At 32.0% G+C, this 22076-nt stretch overlaps 1 protein-coding gene across 1 annotated transcript; it reads left to right on the top strand.

Moving 5' to 3' along the window:
* Positions 1-1732: 1732 nt before the first annotated feature.
* LOC132753359 (peptidyl-prolyl cis-trans isomerase D-like) lies at positions 1733-20382 on the top strand. The gene is made up of 11 exons (XM_060743819.1): positions 1733-1924; positions 5565-5702; positions 7299-7405; positions 9622-9810; positions 11015-11137; positions 11474-11589; positions 12990-13085; positions 14906-14963; positions 17886-17972; positions 18378-18420; positions 19523-20382. The coding sequence occupies exons 1-11, from the start codon at positions 1828-1830 to the stop codon at positions 19612-19614; spliced, it is 1146 nt and encodes a 381-aa protein (XP_060599802.1). The 5' UTR covers positions 1733-1827; the 3' UTR covers positions 19615-20382.
* The last annotated feature ends 1694 nt before the right edge of the window (positions 20383-22076 follow it).

Genomic DNA, 22076 nt, shown 5'->3' with positions numbered 1-22076 from the left:
GAAAAAAAAAGCAACAATTTTGGATCTACGTACGTTGTTTAAATTAATATTTTGGTGATTACAGTAGTTTTTCATTCTTAATCTACTTAAATGATTTAGTTTAAACATAGTTTAATTTCAAACAATGAATATACAACATGTTAATAATACATTTACAAAAATAGATACACGAATAAAAAGGATTAGAGCAGAAAGCTAAGCTTGTCTTCTCTTATATATTTAATTGTACTATATGCAGTAAAATTATGGCAGTATTTGTAACATTGTTTGAAACAATGAAGTTTATTTTTAATATATTTGGAATGACATAAAAAAATCAAAGATTAAGCTGGAAATTAAACATAGTGTAACTAGCTAGATATTGTTCAAATGATCTTATTTTTAAGAGCATAAATGATTGTATAGAATGAGAAAGAAGGTAAAGGAAATTCATTCAGATAGGTCAAATTGGCAAATTATTTTGTGAAACTCAGCTCATGGAAATCGATTGAATGATTTATTTTCCAAATAACATTTTGCGTCTGTACAGTCTGACTAGAATGAACACTTCTAAATGGACATTATTTTGATGAAATCTTCGAGACTGCAAACTAACAACTGCTCCGTTATTAATTTTGGAAATTGTAATGATTTTTTTTTTAGCACACCTGAGCACGGTGCCCAGAGGTGATACATTTACCGAGGACTGTGATGACGTGTTGTCTATCAACCGCCACCATAATCACCAGTCGTTCATTTTCCTTCGTTATTCACATTTGTCCTCCGAAAAAGGGCAATTCTTGATTCCACTGTTCTTGATGAATTATATACTGTCTTCAACTTTAAACATCAACACTATCTATCTATACTATGTTAAATGAGGCCCAAAATATAATACATGTATGTTAGCCGTCAACATCACTTCCCAGCAAACATTCCCATATCGGGCCGATATCGGCTAGATGTCGGAATATAGATATAGAATCCAATATCGGGCCGATATAAAATGTTTGCTGGGTTATTCCGTGTCATCACTTATTTCACGGTAATGGCATATTTGCATGTGACCAGTGTTAAAATTGGTCAGAATTGACATATTTTATTTATAAAACTATGCAAGAAAGTTTTTGTGCAAAATATTTCAAATCTCTAGATTTTTACGTAAAACAGAACAACATCTTACAAATTTCTGCCAAAAGCAACAATAGTCCATTAAATTTGTGCGTATGTCTGAAACAATCATCATTTTCTAAATGTTCTTGATTGTTGAAGAAATTAATTTTGAGTTACAATTTACTAAAAAAAAATAAAAATTAAAGTAAGGATAAGTTAATAAATTTAATATTTAAAATCAAGCAAAATAACATGTAGAAATTTTAACTGAAACATGAAAAAACTGAAATGTAACACCATTATCGCGATTTAATTGATGACATACTGTTTTCAAAATGGCCGACATAAAAAATTATGGTCTACGTTTGGTCCATTAAAATTGACTTTGACTGTATATATTGTTGTTTCCTTGTGCCATAAGGCAGAAAATATCTATATGATATTGCTTATGACAATTTTTGTACCATAAGTTTCATTTGTTGTTTTCTTTATGGTTTCAAAGCGTTAAGTACCGTGAACTAAGAGGAACACAGTATAGTGTTCTTTTTTTTAGTTTTAGTACCTTTAAACCTTAATTGAATTTTGTATATTCCGAATTACGGTCCGTAGTGATTGTACAGCATTTAGATGTTCTAAATGAATAGAGAGTAGTTTCCCTTTAAAGCCGGCGTGAATTACATATTTTTATTTTTTTCCTCGTTTGGGACAAAATATACGTTCAAAATATAAACCAAAATGACCGAAAGTGTAAAAGAGAGTGTACCTGTTCAAGAAACAACGAAGGGGGAAAATCCACGTGTTTTCTTTGACGTTGAAATCGGCGGCGAACCAGGTAATATCCAGGTCTAGGATTTCATTTTTGGACGATCCATAATTTTACAGATTTTTTTATCTGTAAATTTACAGACATGAAGTAAGAAAATAGGAATGTCAGACGTTTCACTACCAAGACGTTTCACTATTGAGACATTTCACTCCCAAGACGGTTCACACCTAGACGTTTCACTTACATTTTGTCAATTATATGGACGTTTCACTCCCAATTTTTAGAGATGTTTACTAGGAAAGTTAACAAATTTTAATTTCATTAATATCAAACAGTGTAAAAGAGAAATTCAATTTAATGTTTCATTTTGCTCATTTCAATGGTATTGTTAATACGAATTATTAGAAGATAACTCATTTAATTATGGTTTGAGTGATAAGAGGTGTAAATGAAAGACATAATTCTGAAATATCACTTTTATTATAAGTATAACAACATGAGAATATTCTATTTAATAATTTTATTATATAGTAAATTAAAAAAAAAATAGAATAACATAGAAAGAACAACAAATACATATTATAAGTATCAGTTCAGTTTAAATATTGAAATCACTACCAGTACAGTCATTTATATTATTCAAATAATAAAAAATATCAATATATTAAATTTATTGATTATATAATGATTATTTTTTGAGTCATAAACAATGAAATGCGAAACATGTGTATAAAATGAAGTATTTTTTAAATTATTTTCTTCATCAATTTATTAAACAGTAGCCATCAATTGTAGTGTTATCTCATCGCCTAATTAGTTGTAAACACTGAGACACTCAACTAACAGTTTGACACCACTATTAAATCAGTTGAATAAACACTGCACTTAAGCGTCAACAGTTTACTAATCAGTTGTTTATTGGATTATTAAAATATTTTTTTTTTGAAAACAGCCAATTTAAACACAGAAACTTCTCCATAAGTTTTGTTTATATAATAATGAATTTTAGGCCAAAAAATGATTATACATGACAAATATTGAAAAAGTCCCAATGCTTCTAATTCAATTTAAAGATATTTCTGATTTCAATGGCCGTTAAAATTTTAGACATATATTGCAAAAGCACTATATAACATATATATATATATATATATATATATATATATAATATATATATACTAGCATTAAATAATTTAACAGTTTTTTTCCCATGTTTAAAATAAACAACAAAAAACACATTACTCAAAGTTAATTGTTGTCACAAGATTGTTATGCTTTAAATTAAAATTGCCTATGAGTCCATGTTTACAAACGATCAAATTATAAGTAACTTTAAGTTATATTAAAGTGTTATTTTAATCAAACATATTTTTTCTTTAAGTGAAATAACGTGATAATTGCACATATGAATCAAAGAATATAGAAAACACCTTATTGCAACTGAAATGATAGAACTTAAAGTACTGAGCTTTAATTAAGTCGTTGACAAAAAAGTGAAATCCCCCTTTTTGATTTATTTTTATTAAATTTAAGGTCTATTTTAGTTCAATTCAATTCAATATTTTATGTCTATTTTAATATATCATAAGTATCAAAATAATTTTGGTATTAAAAGGGAGTGAAACGTCTTCAAGACGTTTCACTCCCATTTTTGGATGAAAAGTCTTTGTTGAACCGTCTTGGGTGCTGAAACCGTCTTCAATAGGTGAAACGTCTGGTCTACCAGGAAAATATCAGAAGTTAGCATTAAAAACTCAAAACTGGCAGGTTAAAATGAATAAGGTACGTATAAGAAAATGTAACAGTATGTAAGATTCAGAACATTTTGATGACTTTCAATTTTCACTTTTAGCAAAAATTTCAAAATCATCCCAAACTCACCCCCATTACCTTTGTAAATATAAACAATCATAAAATCAACTTTTGTCTTAAGCTGCGGATTTAGTGTTAAAACTAAAAACAGCAAATTTTCTTCATTGAATATCTGTAAATTTATGATTTTGAAAAATCTTAAAATTTTAGGACTATCTATAATTTACAGGACACCAAAATACATGAAATCCTAGGACCTGGACATGTTTCGCGTCGTCATGCGTTCAGTCGGTTAGTTTCGACAAACCACAAATTATAAGGCATAATTCCTTGTGACTGTCATGACTCAGACTGTCCATAAATTATTATGGGGAACATTTAGTTTTGCCCGAAAATAATATAGCACACTTAAATAATTAAATATATTGAGCCTGCCAAAGTCAAGCATTCTTGCATGTTTATTTCTTAAACTTAAAAAAATCATCAGCATAGAATCAACCACATTGTTAGTCCTATAAATATGACGTCTCAAGTGAAATATTTTTGATTCTGGGCAAAGCAACGTCATATCGAAATTCCTCAAAAACCCATAACACGTTCCGTAAGAAAAAGCTCAACAAAAAACTTAAATCGGTGTATAAATGGATTGATTTTGACCTATTCATAAGATAAGATAAGATAATCTTTATTTATAGTAGGTTTCATAAAAACATATAAACATTAGCTATATAAGCTATTTTCCGACATAACTGACTATCCTATAACAATTCAAACAAACAATCTGTATAAAAGAAAATATCAAATTCATGAACTCGGCAAGCCACGTTATCGCCCAACAGGGGTGTCCCCTTCTTCTTCATCCGGGTAATGTGCTGGGCCCCTCTGGAGCATCGTCGCACAATTGTGACTATTTACATGAGTGAAGGGAACATCAAGTGCAGCTAAAAACAGGTTAAAAACACCATGCTCCAGAGTTACTCGTGCAGCGCACCCATCCTAGTCTTGAAGACCTCTAGGGACGGGGCTGTCATCACAACTTCTGGAAGGCTGTTTCAAAGTCGGATCCCAGAAGGAAAGAACGAATACTTGTATGAGTTGACACTGGTGAAGGGTTGTAGGTACCTGTTGGCATGGCCTCGGGTGTGTACTCCAGCAGGGATCATTATGTGATGGCCTCGGATATCCACCATCCCCCTCGGGACGGATATCCCCCTCAGGACGGATATTCCGTCCGAACTGCAAAATATGACAGATATTATTAGTCTTACATCATCCATGTTAAACAAGTGGCGTGTTTATATGACATCATTCTCACACGTCTTTTATGAATGAATTGTGTTCTTAGGATGACATCATTGTGCCATTATAAATGAAGTTGTAAATTCATACATTGCTATAAAAATAAGTGCTTAATGAAAATATTACTTTCTTTTCAAATATTATAAATTTGTAATATGCAAGGAAAAAAATCAAACCAGAAAATCGTAGAGAACTTGCTATAGATTTTTTATCAATTTTGATATGATGTAAATGAACTAAACAATTGTGAACTTATGTTACCTTCTTTGTATCTACAGTGATTTTTCTCACTTAATTGGGAAGAGGCCTTAGCGGATAGCCTCTTGATTTTTGTAAAAATTATCACTAATTTTGCTTATTCCGGAAGAAAAAAGCAGGTTTAAGTTCAGATTTTTGGGAAAACTGCTAAAGAAAATTTCATTTGTGAAGAGGCCCTTTTTTGGAGTCTGTTAAATAAGCAGGAAAATCACTGACTTTATATTACTTTTAAGCATAATTTATGGTACACATTGTAACCCTCTTTCTGTTTAATATCATAATGTTGAAAGTCATTGAAATCATTATGTTCTTACATTTTCTTCCTACACATTTTCAGCTGGTAGAATATTGTTTGAGCTATTCAAAGATGAAGTTCCAAAGACTGCTGAAAATTTCCGTGCTTTATGTACAGGCGAGAAGGGCACTGGCCCGTCAGGCAAACCTCTTCATTACAAAGGATCTATTTTTCATAGGAGTAAGTGGATGAAATTTTCACTACTAATTCAGAAACATCTATTAAACTGATAATTTTGAATTGCTAATTTTTAACAAGGTTTTCTGAAATAAAATATACAATTATTTTTAGAATGGTGAATGTCAGTCAGGGTAACTTGTAAACAAGTTCCTATATTTCTCAAGGGATTTTAAACTAAACTTCCACAGCATTATACCAAACTGATAAATTTAAAATATCTGTTGTTTTCTGTTCGTTCAGACACTGGCAATTTCATATCAAAGAGATTTAAAAAGCTAATTTGAGTATATTTAAAAACCTGATTATGTTAAAATTCCTGTTTGCTTGTCCTAGAAATTTTATGCAAAGATAAGATTTCTGTGTGACATTTTTAGCTTGACTATTTGGAGAATATGTGAGCTATTGTAGTCGCCCCGGCGTCTGCTTCCGCGTCTGCGTTGGTTAAAGTTTTTTGTAAAGTCAAATATCTCAATTATTGCTTGAGATATTCAATAGAAACTTACAATACTTATTTATAGTAACAAAGTACATCAGATTGACAAGTGGGATAACTCTGCCTTTCAATATTGACAGAATTATGCCCCTTTTTAACTGAAATTTTGGTTAAAGTTTTTTGTAAAGTCAAATATCTCAATTATTGCTTAAGATATTCAATTGAAACTTACAATACTTATTTATAGTAACAATGTACATCAGTTTGCAAAATTGCATAACTCTGCCTGCAATACTTGCAGCCTCTTTGAAACTTAGAAATTTTTGTTAAAAGTTAAAGGTTTTCAAAGGTATTTACTTGAAACTTTACACATGTACTTAGGGTCATAATTGGAGGGTCATAATTGTATGTCACTGACCAAGTTCCATAACTCTTATCTTGCATTTAGGCTGATTCATCTCCCCTTTTCTACTTAGTCTCTTGGTTAATGTTTACATGCAAGTTTTACATATCTCAATAAATGCTATTTATTTAAAACTCCACATATGCATTTAGGGTCATAATTGTAGGTCACTGACCAAGATACATAATTCTATCTTGCATTTAGGCTGATTTTTCTCCCCTTTTTCAACTTAGAAAGTCATGGTAAAGTTTTGCTTGTAAATTGTTATCTCCATAATTACTGAAGGGTTTGTGCCTTTTTTAGGACAATTTTATGCATTCATAATAATTAAGCAGTGATATACTTGATAAAACATCTTAATAACAAGCCTTTGTACCTTTTCGGTCAATTTTATGTATTCATAGGTAATTAGCATTATTATACTCAATAAAACACCCTTGTGACAACTTTTTCGAATAGTCAAGCCAATACTGTCCGACAGTTCTTGTATTATCTATAGTGATACAAGATATGAATTCTTTGCTAGGATGACATTACTTATCATATATTTAGGATGATACCTGAGTAACCTGTGGATAGTACTTGAACCTGTTTAATCAAAATCTTTGTACATGCAAAAAATTTAAAGGTCTTTTGTTTTATATACAGATATGCTGTCGAAATCATATATTCAAAACCAATTTACTATGAAATGGAAGAAGTGCAATTAAATTTTCTTTTTACATTTGATGATTCATAGACTTCTTGATTTGTTTTTCAGTAATTAAAGATTTTATGATACAGGGTGGTGATTTTACCAATGCTAACGGAACTGGAGGAGAAAGTATCTACGGGGAAAAATTTGAAGATGAGGGATTTACTTTGAAGGTATTTCTGCAAATCTGGAGAATATATATTGTTCATATAGATAAATGTGAAACTGACTTACATTTCAAGAACACTTTATTATGTGCCCCCCTTCCAAGAAGTGGGGTTATATTGCTTTGCACATGTTGGTTGGGTGGTCCATAGAACAAATCATTTCTGATCAATAACCTGGGGCTAGGAACCTGACTTCAAACTTGGTATGGAGATTGGTAATGTCCATTAGTATTTTTGGGGAAGTAGCTAGGTCAAAAGTCAAGGTCACATTGACCTTTTATAGCAACATGGTTTCCAACCAATAAATCGTCGATAATCTATGGACCCTTCACCCTCTAACTTCACAGGTGCATTGGTCTTGGCAAATAGAGTTATGTCAAAATGGTTTCCAAGTAATAACTTTACCACCAGGCCGTTATATCTGTGCTGCTATATAACTAAATTTATGAAACCTGCACATAATGGTGGAAAAATGTAGATATTATTATATCGGTGTAGAATATAGAAATTGTCCTTTCTGTGTGTGCTGTTTGGAAGATTTGTACCATTTTGTATTAGTGTGTCCTCTTTACAATGACTTAAGGATTAAATACATACCTTCTGTATATTATCAGACTCCAAATGAACTAATGTTTTATAATTTAATGTCTTGTCAAAATGTAAAAGTCATTAGAGAACTTGCGTTGTATTTGTATTTTGCTACAAAAGAAAGAATACATTTTCTTACTTGAGACTAGAATATTAATTTAAATCGACTTTGTATCATGAATTATGTCTGAAATAATTTTGTGTATTGTTCTGTTTTCTTGACAAAATATATACAGGGTTTTACGGGACGCAGAATTCTGCGTCCCTATACGCATAAATTTTGACATGTACGCATATAAGTTATCCACTTGCGTACAAGTGTACGCACAAAAATAATCCTAGACAATAGATATTAATGTTTCTGACCCGACATGATTTTACCTCTTTCTTCTCGAAGCTCACAAAATTCCATTTAGAGCTGAAAATGCTTGCATTTGTTTATTTCGGAAGTTAACATAATTGAAATCTACTGTGTATGCTATTTGCAAGTGCCCGCTGCAGAAACTGATGACGTTTATCGTGCAAGCTACAGTAACTGATGACGTTTACCGTAAAATCTATTTTAGGTAGCTGTTTTTGGTTTTTCTATTGCTAAATTTAGACGGACTATTTATAACAAGCAATTACTTTTGGTAAAGCGTATACCAGTTCGGCGAATTGTACATGAACGGCGATAAAAAAAAGGCAGTGCTTTTTGCAGACTTATTTTCATAGTGTTAAAGAAAATAAGTAACTGGTTATGTTATTATCGTTGGTGTTATAAATATAATGGTTTCGGCTAACTTAACTTATGACTGGGACATAAGGTAAGTTTATTTACCCTCGCCATCGGCCACCGGTATAAAACCATATGGGCGAGCATAAACTTAAGTTATCTTATGTCCCAGCTTATGAAGAGGTGCAAAAGCGGTTTCGTCGGCCTTTTGTTATATGATATTTTTAAAAACGCAACATATTTAGCTGACTGCTCTGTAAAGATATATATTGTGTTTTTACTAGTTCAGCTAAAATATTTAAATAGATCAGTACAAATTTTCAGTCTGTTGGTGTAATCACCTTATCAATAACAAAATATGCTACTAAAACTTGACATTCCAGCCACTCAAATACTTATAAGTCTTGGAAATAGCACATGATATTATTGTAAAGGGCTATAAAAAAACCTAGCCTCGGCTAGTGATAAAAGATATTGAAATAATATACCTCTTATGAAAACAGTACAATATATACATGCATATTTCTTACAGGGTAAATAAATGATTTTAAGCAAAATAGATTGGTCTTCATAGTCTTTTATAGTGAATATAATTTTGGACCCCTAAAATTCAGGCCTGGACCCCTACTTTTCTTGGCTGTGCATCCACTGGACCCCTAAAATTTCAAAGAGATGTAAAACCCTGTATATATCATGTTATTGGCTTACATGACTGTAATATTGTATGTTATATGTGATACAGTAATATGTGTCTCGGTTGGTGGCCTGATTATACAATAAACTTGAATTTGAATATTTAATATATTCTGTTTAGTAGCTTGCTAGAAAATGATTTCTGTGTGATGATTTATGTTTGAAAGAATTTAAGGAGGGAAATATAAAGAATGATTGTGATAGACAAGTTTGTTGTTATTTTCAGCACGACATTCCTGGTTTGTTAAGCATGGCAAACGCTGGTCCAGATACAAATGGGTCTCAGTTCTTTATAACAACTGTACCTACCCCTCATCTTGATGGTAAACATGTTGTGTTTGGTAAAGTTCTCAAGGGAATGAGTCTTGTAAAAACATTAGAGAATATTGAGAAGGAAGGAGAGAAACCTAAGAAGGTAAGTACAAAGTGATTCACAGACACTTTGTGTTTACAAATATACACATCAAGATATGTTTTCAGTATTGAGTTTTAACTTGTAAAAAATACAATAATAAAACTTTGTTGTAATACTATTAACACTAGAACAAAGCAAGTGATAGGTGTCTCTAATTCATAAGAGTGGCATCTGTGCCAGGGTGGTTAAGGTTGTTGACTTCAAACCACTTGGCCCTTACAGATGTGGGTTTGAATCCCAAAAGGGAGTTTGGATTCTTTCATGTGATGAAGCTATACAGCATGATTAATGAACTTCGGTAATTCTACTCGAGTCCCCTTTTGTGCCTGAAATAATGCCTGAGGTCTGCCTCTAGCAGTAAAGCTGGAAGGTGCCATATGACCTTTACTGTGTTGGTGCAACGTAAAATGATTTTATTAATAATACAAGTATTTCCAGCTGTCATTGGTTTAGTCTAAAGCATGTTGATGATATGTCAATATTGGATGGTAAATATTGATAATACATAGAATATTATTTATCTATATCTATCTTTCATACCTGTTTTTATGATTTCAATAAAATACATGTTTTGTGACCTATAAAATTATAATATGCATTGTTTATTAATGCAGTATGCATGATTTTTTCTGACAACCTTTTTATGATCACGTCTAAATGAAATACATGTATGCTCATTAAGTAACAACAACTTAGTTTGAGACATGTTTCAAGTTATCAATTGACAGAAAAACATCTATTATCTATTTGTTTCAATTGATGTGAACTATACAAGTATTATATTTGATATAGGAATGTAGGATATTAGCTATACAAGTATTATATTTGATATAGGAATGTAGGATATCATATACAAGTATTATATTTGATACAGGAATGTAGGATATCATATACAAGTATTATATTTGATACAGGAAGGTAGGATATAATACAAGTATTATATTTGATACAGGAATGTAGGATATTAGCTATACAAGTATTATATTTGATATAGGAATGTAGGATATTAGCTATACAAGTATTATATTTGATATAGGAATGTAGGATATTAGCTATACAAGTATTATATTTGATATAGGAATGTAGGATATTAGCTATACAAGTATTATATTTGATATAGGAATGTAGGATATTAGCTATACAAGTATTATATTTGATACAGGAATGTAGGATATTAGCTATACAAGTATTATATTTGATATAGGAATGTAGGATAGCAGACTGTGGAGAGATATTACCAGGAGAGGATGATGGTTGTGTTGTAGATGACGGTACAGGAGACAAACATCCAGACTGGCCAGCAGAATGTGACATTGACTTTAATGATGTAACTTATTTTGTTTTTACCTCAAGTATTTGAAGAAAATTTCTCAAAAGCTATTTTTTAGTCATAATAGAATAAGGATATGTCCTGTCTTTAACTATGTTACTCGGTCGAAGAGCCAACCATTTACGTTACAACATTGAGATAGGTCGTCTAAAACAACTGTTTGTATGATTTGTTTTGTCTAGAATCTTATAGAATTATAGATTTTTCTCGGAGTTGTTTCATTTTGAATAAGTGACAGACATTTTTGTGTAGAATTAATTATAAAATCATATATTTTCCAAATATTTGTTCTTTTGAAATAAAGATAGGGAAGCTTATAACTTGTATTTTCAGAAAGAAAATATTGATAAAGTTCTAGAAATATGTGCTGAAATAAAAGCAATTGGAAATACGCAGTACAAGGATAAGAATTTCTCTTTAGCCAAAATAAAGTACAGTAAAGCTTTAAGGTAAGGTTACATACAAACTTCATGGTGTTCATTCAAGGGTTGTACAAAAAATAATAGGACTACAGCTATTTTTACACTATGACCACTGCGGTTCAAAACCTGATAATCAGCCATTTTATGTCTTAACGTCATGTCTTTTAAAGTATAATAAACGTGTTGGTTGAATATATGAAAAATTATGACTGAACTAGAAGTACAACTTAGCTACAAGTATTTTTTAGCTCACCAGAGCCGAAGGCTCAGGGTGAGCTATTAGTATCAATGGGGGATGCTCCGGCGTCATGCGTCAACAATCATCTTATTCTCTGAAACTACTGGGCAGAGTTACTTCAAATTTGGTCTGTAGCATCCTAGTAACAGTCACATTTGAATTTGCTCATGTCATTCCAATTGGCCCCTTTTAGGGGTCGCTAAAGCTAAAAATAGAAAAACCTTTAAACATCTTCTACAGAACTAGTTGATGGATGATCACCAAACTTTGTCTTTAGCATTCTTTGGTAGTCTTTTATCAAGTTTGCTCATACTAAAGTGATTGGCCCCTTAAGGGGTCTCTAGGGCTAAAAATAGAAAAAGCTTTAAACATCTATTTTTACAGAACTTATGGATGGATGATCACCAAACTTTGTCTGTAGCATTGTTGGGAAGTCTTTTATCAAGTTTGCTCATATGAATTTGATTGGCCTCTTTTAGGAGCCACTAAAGCTAAAAATAGAAAAACCTTTAAACGTCTATTTCTACAGAAATATTGGATGGATGATCACCAAACTTTGTCTGTAGCATTCTTAGGTAGTCTTTTATCAAGTTTGCTAATGTTATTTTGATTGGCCCCTTCAAGGGGTCTCTAGGACTAAAAATAGAAAAACCTTTCAACGTCTATTTCTAGAGAACTAATTGATGGATGATCACCAAACTTTGTCTGTAGCATTCTTGGGTAGTGTTTTATCAAGTTTGCTCATATTAATTTGATTAGCCCCGTTAAAGCTTAAATACCCCAGGTCATGGCATTTCTTCAATATATTGTTTAAACATATTCTATGCTCAAATTAAATATTAGAATATATTAACATTCCAACACTGAAAAGCAGTTGTTTCTGGTGAGCGTCTCAGGGCCACCATGGCCCTCTTGTTTCTGTGTTTTTCATACTGATAACAGAAACTTTATGTCAGATATATGTCAAACCTTGCTTGTAATCACATTGATTTATCATGTTTTAGGATTGTTTAAAATATTATGCTTGACCCATTTAAGGATTTGTAAGAGCTAAATCAAAATTATTAAAAACTTATTCTCATAACCTTGTCTTTAATCTTGTAGAGTGCCAGTGAAAATATTTTCTGGGGCAAATTTTATACTGATATATGAATCAAGAAACATATTTGTTATTTTATCTGTTTTTCAGATATTTAGAAAAATTAGAAGATAGTGATGTTGATATAGAAGAAGAAAAAATGAAGGTTGTAGAAAATACATACATCATTCCATTACACCTTAATTTGTGAGTATTTTAATATATTTATAGTGAGCACTATTTTAATTTTTGTCATTATATACCTGTAGTACAACTAAATGATAATTCCTATAACAGTACTATAACAATTTACCCCGCTGATGATTCAGCCTATAACAACTTGCCCCACAATAGTAATGATTCTCACACCATTAAACATAATGTTATTCATTTAAATTGAAAAATATTTATGGTTTGGATATTTTTTGCATTTATTTGGTACACTTTTTATAGATAACCTTCTGATTAAGTGATAGAATAAGATAAACATCAGTGTAACAGAACTATCAATTACTTATCACATTTGTATATTTTTTTTTAACTTTCAGATTTATAATTAATAAATTAGATTAATGTTATAAATGAGTGATAATTGTTAAATTTACACTTTATTATCTGTTATTTAAAGCAGATGGTTATATATTGTTGAGGTTGGTATTTTCTTGTAATTCTACGTACACGAACATATATATATTTTGATGTTTTTTAAAAATAGGAATTTATAGTTATAAAATAATCTAAGGCCTAAAACTAACAAGATGCAGTATTTAGATTCATAACACCAATTGGAAGAACTTACGTTTTTCAACAATAGCAAATAATGTATATCTAACATAAACTTTATTGAAGGAAAATGATTAAGAACATGGTGCAATGTAGACTAATAATGATGTGGGGCGAATTGTCACCAATCTGGGCCAAATCATTATCTGTTTTAATATTGATAACCTAACTGTTAAAATGATTATTTTCTGTTCTTAAAGTTTTAATACAGAGAACATTTAATTCCAAAAATATACCTAAACAAACATTTATTGTTATCATTTCTTATGTTTGAAATGATTGTTTTAAAGTCAGGCGAGTCAACACTAATCTGTTATGAATCGATACTAAAGTGGGGCAAGTTGTTATCAATTCCCTGTAACAGACATAAATCTGGTTAAATTGTATTTGCTGGTATCAGACAACAACTGTTACAATATGAAAACTATTTCATTGCAGAATATGCATGTAAGGTGTATATATATGAAGTATGTAGGCAAATTAAAGCACTGCTATGTGAAAGCAAATTTCAGACAGCAATATCATACCTGATGTGCTAGCTTTTATTTGTCTTTGATGTCTGCTGCCATTGTTTCAAATACGGAAACTATCATTGAATGTTGACATTAGAAACCTTCCCTTTATGTCATTTATGAAATGATTTTCTTTAGACCGGGCGGTCAAGGATAACCTACGAAAGTGCAAGCACTTATTTCCAGTAGGGTCCTAACCTGAGCAGACTGTAGAGACAGCTATGCGATACAAGGAAATCCTGGAACCAGTCCCTAACTCTTTTTGAATAGATTCCTTGGTTCTTTTACATGCCCAGTGTATAGCACTGATACATGCGAGAATTACCTGGGTTTCGTACCAGTAAACCTCCAGTTAGGTGGGAAACACTGAAAGTGTTTCTAAAAAATCCCAGGGGTGTTACCCAGGATTGAACCCGGAACCTCAGGAGTGACAGTCAGTGGTCTAACCAACTGAGCTATCGCGCCACCTACCTGTCAAAAGATGTTAGCATTGTCTTTCATGTTGAAAATAAAAAAATGAATTAATTTTGAAATGTTAAAGCTAGATATGAATAAACAACAATAAGCAAATTTCAGAAGATTTTATTCATTTTAAAAGCAATGAAAATGGATATTTTAAGTATCAAATATTTCAGTTTATAAAGATAGTAAATGACATTATGGATTGTGTCCTCATGTTGGCGGCTAATAATCATATATGTAAGTTATAAGTATTGTATTGTTATATTATAGGGCAGCATGTAAACTACAGTTAAAGGATTACAGCGGAACAGTGGAGGACTGTGATGAGGTAAAACTCACAATAATTGATGACATTTTGAAATTTAATATACATCAAAATAATTAAAGTACTGATGCTAGGTGATTTTAAAATCTAATACATGTATGTAAAACTAGCACATGGTGCAGATGTTGTTTGTATGTAAATATCTGCAAATAGTTTGAAATAACTTTATCAGTCACAACAGTTCATGTCTCTTCTTACAAAATGTGATCAATTTTATTAGATATAGAGGCATCTTTCGAGAACCGTAATAGTGTAGTATAAGAATACGTCTTTCAGGCTCGTACCTTTATTGTAGTATATAAACGCAATGTAATCAGGATGTGACATCTACAATGTAACATATAAGTAGGGTGCATAAGAGCCCTAGCGTACATATATTAACAGCATCTTTAACAGGTTACTTCAGAAATCATTCAGGGATAAATAGTCACTTATTGAGAAATTGAGAATCACTGAATTACTAGTTAGTTATCCAGGAAATCCTGTAAGGTGGATATGGCAGAAAAATGTTTGAATTTTTAAAGGGATATTTATGGTACTTTGATCTAAAGATTGACATAAATGTAACAGAAAGGTTATTTATCGTCCGGTGAAATATTTATCTTGGTAACATCAAATTTGTATTCAGGCCGATATTGTCACTGCCATATGGAAACTTTTTTTATTTTTTTTTATTATTATACCCCCAAAAACGAAGTTTGGGGGGGTATATAGGAGTCACCCGGTGGTCGGTCGGTCGGTCGGTTGGTCGGTCGGGCGGTCGGTCGGTCGGTCGGTCGGTCGGTCCAGACGTCCGTTGCATTTTCCTTGTCCGGAGCATAACTTGAAAACTAATGGTTGGAATTCAATATAACTACATACAATGGTCAAGCACATTGAGAGGAAGTGCAGTGCACAAGAACCATAACTCTATCTTGACTAATTACAGAGTTATTGCCCTTTGTTACTTTTCCTTGTCCGGGGCATAACTTGAAAACTACTGGTTGGAATTCAAAACAACTTCATACAATTGTCAAACACAATAAGGGGAAGTGCAGTGCACAAGAACCATAACTCTATCTAAAGTAATTACAGAGTTATTGCCCTTTGTTGCTTTTCCATTGCTTTTTTTTTTTGTCCGTTGCATTTTCCTTGTCCGGAGCATAACTTGAAGACTAATGGTTGGAATTCAATATAACTACATACAATGGTCAAGCACATTGAGAGGAAGTGCAGTGCGTAAGAAACATAACTCTATCTTGACTAATTACAGAGTTATTGCCCTTTGTTACTTATCCTTGTCCGTGGCATAACTTGAAAACTACTGGTTGGAATTCAAAACAACTTCATACAATTGTCAAACACAATAAGGGGAAGTGCAGTGCACAAGAACCATAACTCTATCTAAAGTAATTACAGAGTTATTGCCCTTTGTTGCTTTTCCATTGCCTTCTTTTTTTTGTCCGGACCATAACTTGAAGACTAATGGTTGGAATTCAATATAACTACATACAATGGTCAAGCACATTGAGAGGAAGTGCAGTGCATAAAAACCATAACTCTGTCTAAAGTAATTACAGAGTTATTGCCCTTTATTACTTTTCCATTGCTTTCTTTTGTCCGGACCATAACTTGAAGACTAATTGTTGCAATTCATTATAACTTCATACAATGGTCCAGCACATTGAGAGGAAGTGCAGTGCACAAGAACCATAACTCCATTTTGACTTATTACAGAGTTACTGCCCTTTGTTTCTTTTCCTTGTCCAGAGCATGACTTTAAAACTACTGGTTGGAATTCAAAACAACTTCATACAATGGCCAAGCACAATAAGGGGAAGTGCAGTGCACAAGAACCATAACTCCATCTTGACTAATTACAGATTTATTGCCCTTTGTTACTTTTCCATTGCTTTCTTTTGTCCGGACCATAACTTGAAGACTTATTGTTGGAATTCATTATAACTTCATACAATGGTCAAGCACATTGAGAGAAAGTGCAGTGCATAAGAACCATAACTCCATCTTGACTAATTACAGAGTTACTGCCCTTTGTTACTTTTCCTTGTCCAGAGCATGACTTGAAAACTACTGGTTGGAATTCAAAACAACTTCATACAATGGTAAAGCACAATAAGGGGAAGTGCAGTGCACAAGAACCATAACTCCATCTTGACTAATTACAGAGTTATTGCCCTTTGTTACTTTTCCTTGTCCAGAGCATAACTTGAAAACTACTGTTTGGAATTCATTACAACTTCATACAGTTGTCAAGGACATTAAAAGGAAGTGCAGTGCACAAGAGCCATAACTTCATTTTGACAAAATACAGAGTTACTGCCCTTTGATACTTTTCCTCTTCCGGAGCATAACTTAAAACGTACTGGTTGGAAACAACTTCATACAATGGTCAAGCACAATAAGAGGAAGTGCAGTGCACAAGAACTATAACTCTATCTTCAGTATTTATAGAGTTATTGCCCTTTGTTCTTTTTCTTTGTCTTTCTGGACTTATTATAGAGTAATTCAATTAAACTTCATCAATGGCCAACCACATTGAAAGTAAATGCAACATACATAAACCACAATTATCTTTAATTGCCCACAACCATATCTCTATGTTTCAATTCTATTACAAGGTATTCTGTTACTAGTAACATCCTCATTTCCGAAGCAGACTTGTGGGGGTATTAATCACATTTAGTGATAGTTCTAGTTTTATTTTATTTTTATTTTTTTTTTTTGGGGGGGGGGGGGAGTTGAGCAATTCTTTCACTGTTCAGGAAGCTGTGACATTTCCATTCATAACTTATCTTGAGAATATTAAATCTTAGCTTTCACTGCTTGAAAAAAAATTGAAACCTGAATAATTGTTATTAACAATACTTCTATTAGCTTCGCATATGGTCAGGGGTCATTCTGTTGTATAATTATTATATATTTCAGGTGTTATCATTATCAGGGGAGAATGTTAAAGCATTGTTTAGGAAAGGACAAGCTCTTGTTAACTTAAAAGATTGGGACAAAGCCGAGGTTAGTTCATAACATTAAAACATTGGGGACCACAATGGAAACAAAAGTTTCCCTTTTTGTGCTATCCTCGATCCTGGTGTACATGTCATGGCTTATTTATTCTCATGTATGTTTTAAATGTTTATACCATACATATTGTTTTAAATGTCCATGTTTATACCGAAATAAATCAATCTTAACACTGTTCTGGTGTTGTCTTCTTAAGGTATATCTTATTTGACATTTTTTATGCCCTCATTGATTGAAATACTTGTTACAGGTAAAGATATGTTAGTAATCTATATTTGTTTAAGCTTGAAAAATTTCATCGTGATTTCTCTAAGTGTTCAGAAATTAGATTAAAAGTGATATCGCAAACCTTTTTTTATGAAAGAAGTTTGTACATTTATCAATTTTCTATTTTAGGATGCTTTAAAGAAAGCAATAGCTTTAGAACCAAATGATAAAGGTAATGTTTATAAGTTATTTTATCGTCATTTTATAACACAGTAATTGTTGTTGAATTTAATCTTCAAGTCAATCTCTAAACTACCTGTCTATAAAATAGAGGAGTAAGTTAGCTACACCTACTTAAAAAGATGGTGAATTTGGGTGACTTTGGTTCGATTCTCGGATGGCGCAGATAACTTCCGTTGCCATTGATATAGAGAATAATAGGTTGGTGCCGTGGATGGAGAAAGTTTATCTGGCGAGGCGGAGGAATTTATTGGGTGAGCCGCAGGCGAACCCAATAAATTTCGGAGCAGAGACAGATAAACTTTCTCCGTCCACGGCACCAATCTATTATTCTATTTATCCTGTCACCGTTTTTTTCCTAAAGAATTTTATTAGGCAAATTACCTTTAATCACACTATCGGAAATGTTTCTATATAAACAAAGAAGGCCCGAAACGTGCATTATTCTACAACAATGCACTCGCCGTTCTTATTATCTCCCTGTGTATTTTCACATTGAGGGCGCCATTTTGTTTGAAAAATGTGATAAATAAAAACAATTTTTTGTCGAATTTTGTTGTGAAAACTATCTAGAATGAAAGAAAATAGTCTAACTAAGAAAATGAATTCGAACACCAATATCTTTTATTCAGTCGTTAACGCTGTACAGACGTTTAAAGTATTGTTTACGTGACGTCACAATGTAGCGCCAAACAGCACGTGCAAAACAATCAAATCAAGTACGCTATTTTAATGTCGCAAACGAGTTAAGTTTTACATTTATTTCACTTTTAATAATTTTTATTTCGCTTGAAAAATTATAGAGTGAATTAAAATAAACAAACAAAGATTTATCAACGTTTCCAAAATTCGTTATTCTACACACAGAAGATTTAACGACAGTTTTTATATTTTTTTCTTGAAAAGTAGTCCGGCAAACATGCATACCACGTGATCAAGTGCCGTAGATCAGTAAAAATATACGGCACCTTGTTATCGGGCCGAAATTGATACAAGTGACAGGATAACATGAAATTCTTTCTATGGTACTGTACCTCTGGTCTTGCATGCACATTTGATTTATGTGTTACAGGTATAAGTTTCATGTGTTACAGGTATAAGACGAGAATTAGAGAAGACAAAGAAAGCCATGCAGGAAGAGAAAGTCAAGGAGAAACAAATGTATGCTAGAATGTTCTCATCATGACCACCTGTATCTTAGTTCCTCGTTAACATTACCAAACATTGACAACATACATGTACTACATTAATACACTTCTACATGTAACTGTACAACAATATGCACTCTACACAATTAACACACAGTCTATTTATATGGACTATTTTTGCATTGAATTTTATGTATGTTTTACATTGTTTTGAATGTTTTATGAATTATATACTGGTAAATTGGGTCTTGATAATTAAGGTAGACACTAAAGAGGAACAAAATGTACACCACATGTTTATCATAATACTGTATGATGGTAATTTTAGTAAACTATATTGATGTTTTTGTAGCTAATTTTTAACTCGAGAGTAGAAGTTTAATAATATTGATAAATGTCACAAATTTGTTCGCAGCCAAAATGTTAATGATCAAAAATGTTAGTTTCTATACATATTTTACACTTTTGTACTGCCATTTTTTATACATTGATGAATTCAATTTTAAACAGACATGTAATAATCAAGACAGGTGATGTTTATTTTTATTCTGAATCTTCGATGCTAAATTTCTTTGTAATAACTGTTCATATAGTGTCCTGTAAATCTTGAATGTAATTTAACTATATAGTCCCAGTTTGTTATTCTAAGAATCAGTTAATTTGATCAAGTTTTAAATTTCTATTTTAATATTTTTGTTGATTGAGAACACTGTATTTGTTTAAGATGATTAATTTTTGTTAAGATAATATAACAGTAAGCTTCAAACTTACATCATTCCTGAATAAATAAATTTGTCGTGACTTCATTTGACTTTATTTTGGTTATGACAAATTAGTTGAGTTGTCTCCCTTAGACCATTATTTGAAAAAAATGGTCTACACAGTTTCAATACCAATTTGAATTCATATATTGAGCATATGAACAATAACATGTTTATCACCTGTAACATGTTGCTGGTAGCTAGAAAGTCAGTATAAAACTATGAGACAGTCAAGAAGTAATTGAAGGAGTCACGGTGTGTTCAGTTATTTATATAAATTATATATTTTGTAAACAAATACTTTGACAATTTGAAACTTATCTGAAGTAACACGAACTGTGTAAATACTGCACAGTGTATCAGCTGAATGACATCATGGTTTGTTTCAAGCAGGGAACATTCAGTATGAGAACCACTTGAAGGAAAGTAATTGTTTTGTATATACATGTAAAAGGATTAGATCAGACAAGAAAAGACTGGCTTGAAGGAATGAAAGTTTTTATATTATTTTGTAATGTGTATCAAATGGTACAAGTAACTTGGTCAGTAATTTTATATCACAAGTACAATGATGAAGTTTTTATTTATTTCTATGATCTGGATAAACTATATCAGACACTAATAGAGGGCGAATCCACCTTTTTCGTGCATTAATATCTGCAGAAACACGAGAACGCAGGGCGAGTGATTTAATAAATCTGAGGACTTCTGCAGATGTTAACGCATGAAAAAAGTGCGTTAGAGCTAATCTTGTATGAAAGTATAAGTTTAAATAGGTAATTCTGTGTTTACTTATCTGTGTTTCATATTTAAGACATGAGTGCACTAGCTTGATACACGTGAATCATGCACACTTATACCATGTTTTGTGATAAAATGTTGGCATACATGTAGTATTAAATGTTTTGTAAGAGTGGTGCAAATTTAAATAGGTTGGGACACTAGCTGCAAAAATCGTTTTATGACCCATATCAAATAAGTCGGGAGGTTAATTATGTTAGTCTGTCCGCCAGTTATAATGTCTTTCCCAAAACTTAAACATTGGTAATACAGTTAAAAAGAAGAAATTACGCCGGACTGTGTTGTGGATAGATGTAGACAGTTGCTACCAAACACACCCGAAATCCCTTACATGACACAAACAGGGGTGTAACTGTTGTATTATGGAAATGAACTTGTTTTATTTGTTGACAGATTAAATACACCCCCCCCCCCCCGTTGACATATGAAAGGCTCAACAAATGTAGACTTAAATACATGTAGATATTAAAAATCATTTTGCAGAATTTAAAGCTATAAATAATTCAGGCTACAGAATCTAATATTTCCAAGTTAAAATAATTCGCTATAAATACGTTTTAGTTATATTTGTTGGACTGGATTATATTTCGGATATTCGCTAGACACGGAGAAACGGAACGTCGCTGGTTCTACTCGGATACACGTTCTTGTCTGAAATAATGCACGGAAGGGCACCTGAAGTCTTCCGCTGGACCTTTACTGTGTCAGTGTGACGTAAAATCCAATAAAACAAAAAAAAAAAACCCACAAAAGATGGTAACATACACACAAGCGGATTCCCATGTTAAAGAATAAAATACCTACACCCAATCTTTCTTTGTACCTACACTCATCTATAGTAATTTTTTGGTAAAGAAAGTGAGCATTTTAACGTTTACACATCATAAAAATGTAGATAATACAAAGATATTTTTCCAGTAAATTTCCGGTAAAGGCCT

Source organism: Ruditapes philippinarum, unplaced genomic scaffold, assembly GCF_026571515.1.
Source record: "Ruditapes philippinarum isolate M1 unplaced genomic scaffold, ASM2657151v2 ctg6405_1_1_1_1, whole genome shotgun sequence".
Classification (NCBI taxonomy): Eukaryota; Metazoa; Mollusca; class Bivalvia; order Venerida; family Veneridae; genus Ruditapes; species Ruditapes philippinarum.
The sequence above is the reverse complement of the archived record's forward strand: the minus strand, read 5'-3'. Positions and strand labels throughout refer to the sequence as shown.

Excerpts from the sequence above, each read along its gene's own strand:
- LOC132753359 (XM_060743819.1), top strand. The coding sequence starts at position 1,828 with ATGACCGAAAGTGTAAAAGAGAGTGTACCTGTTCAAGAAACAACGAAG. Across the intron at positions 11,138-11,473 it reads GTGACATTGACTTTAATGAT|AAAGAAAATATTGATAAAGT; the intron begins GTAACTTATTTT and ends TTGTATTTTCAG. Across the intron at positions 14,964-17,885 it reads CAGTGGAGGACTGTGATGAG|GTGTTATCATTATCAGGGGA; the intron begins GTAAAACTCACA and ends TATATATTTCAG.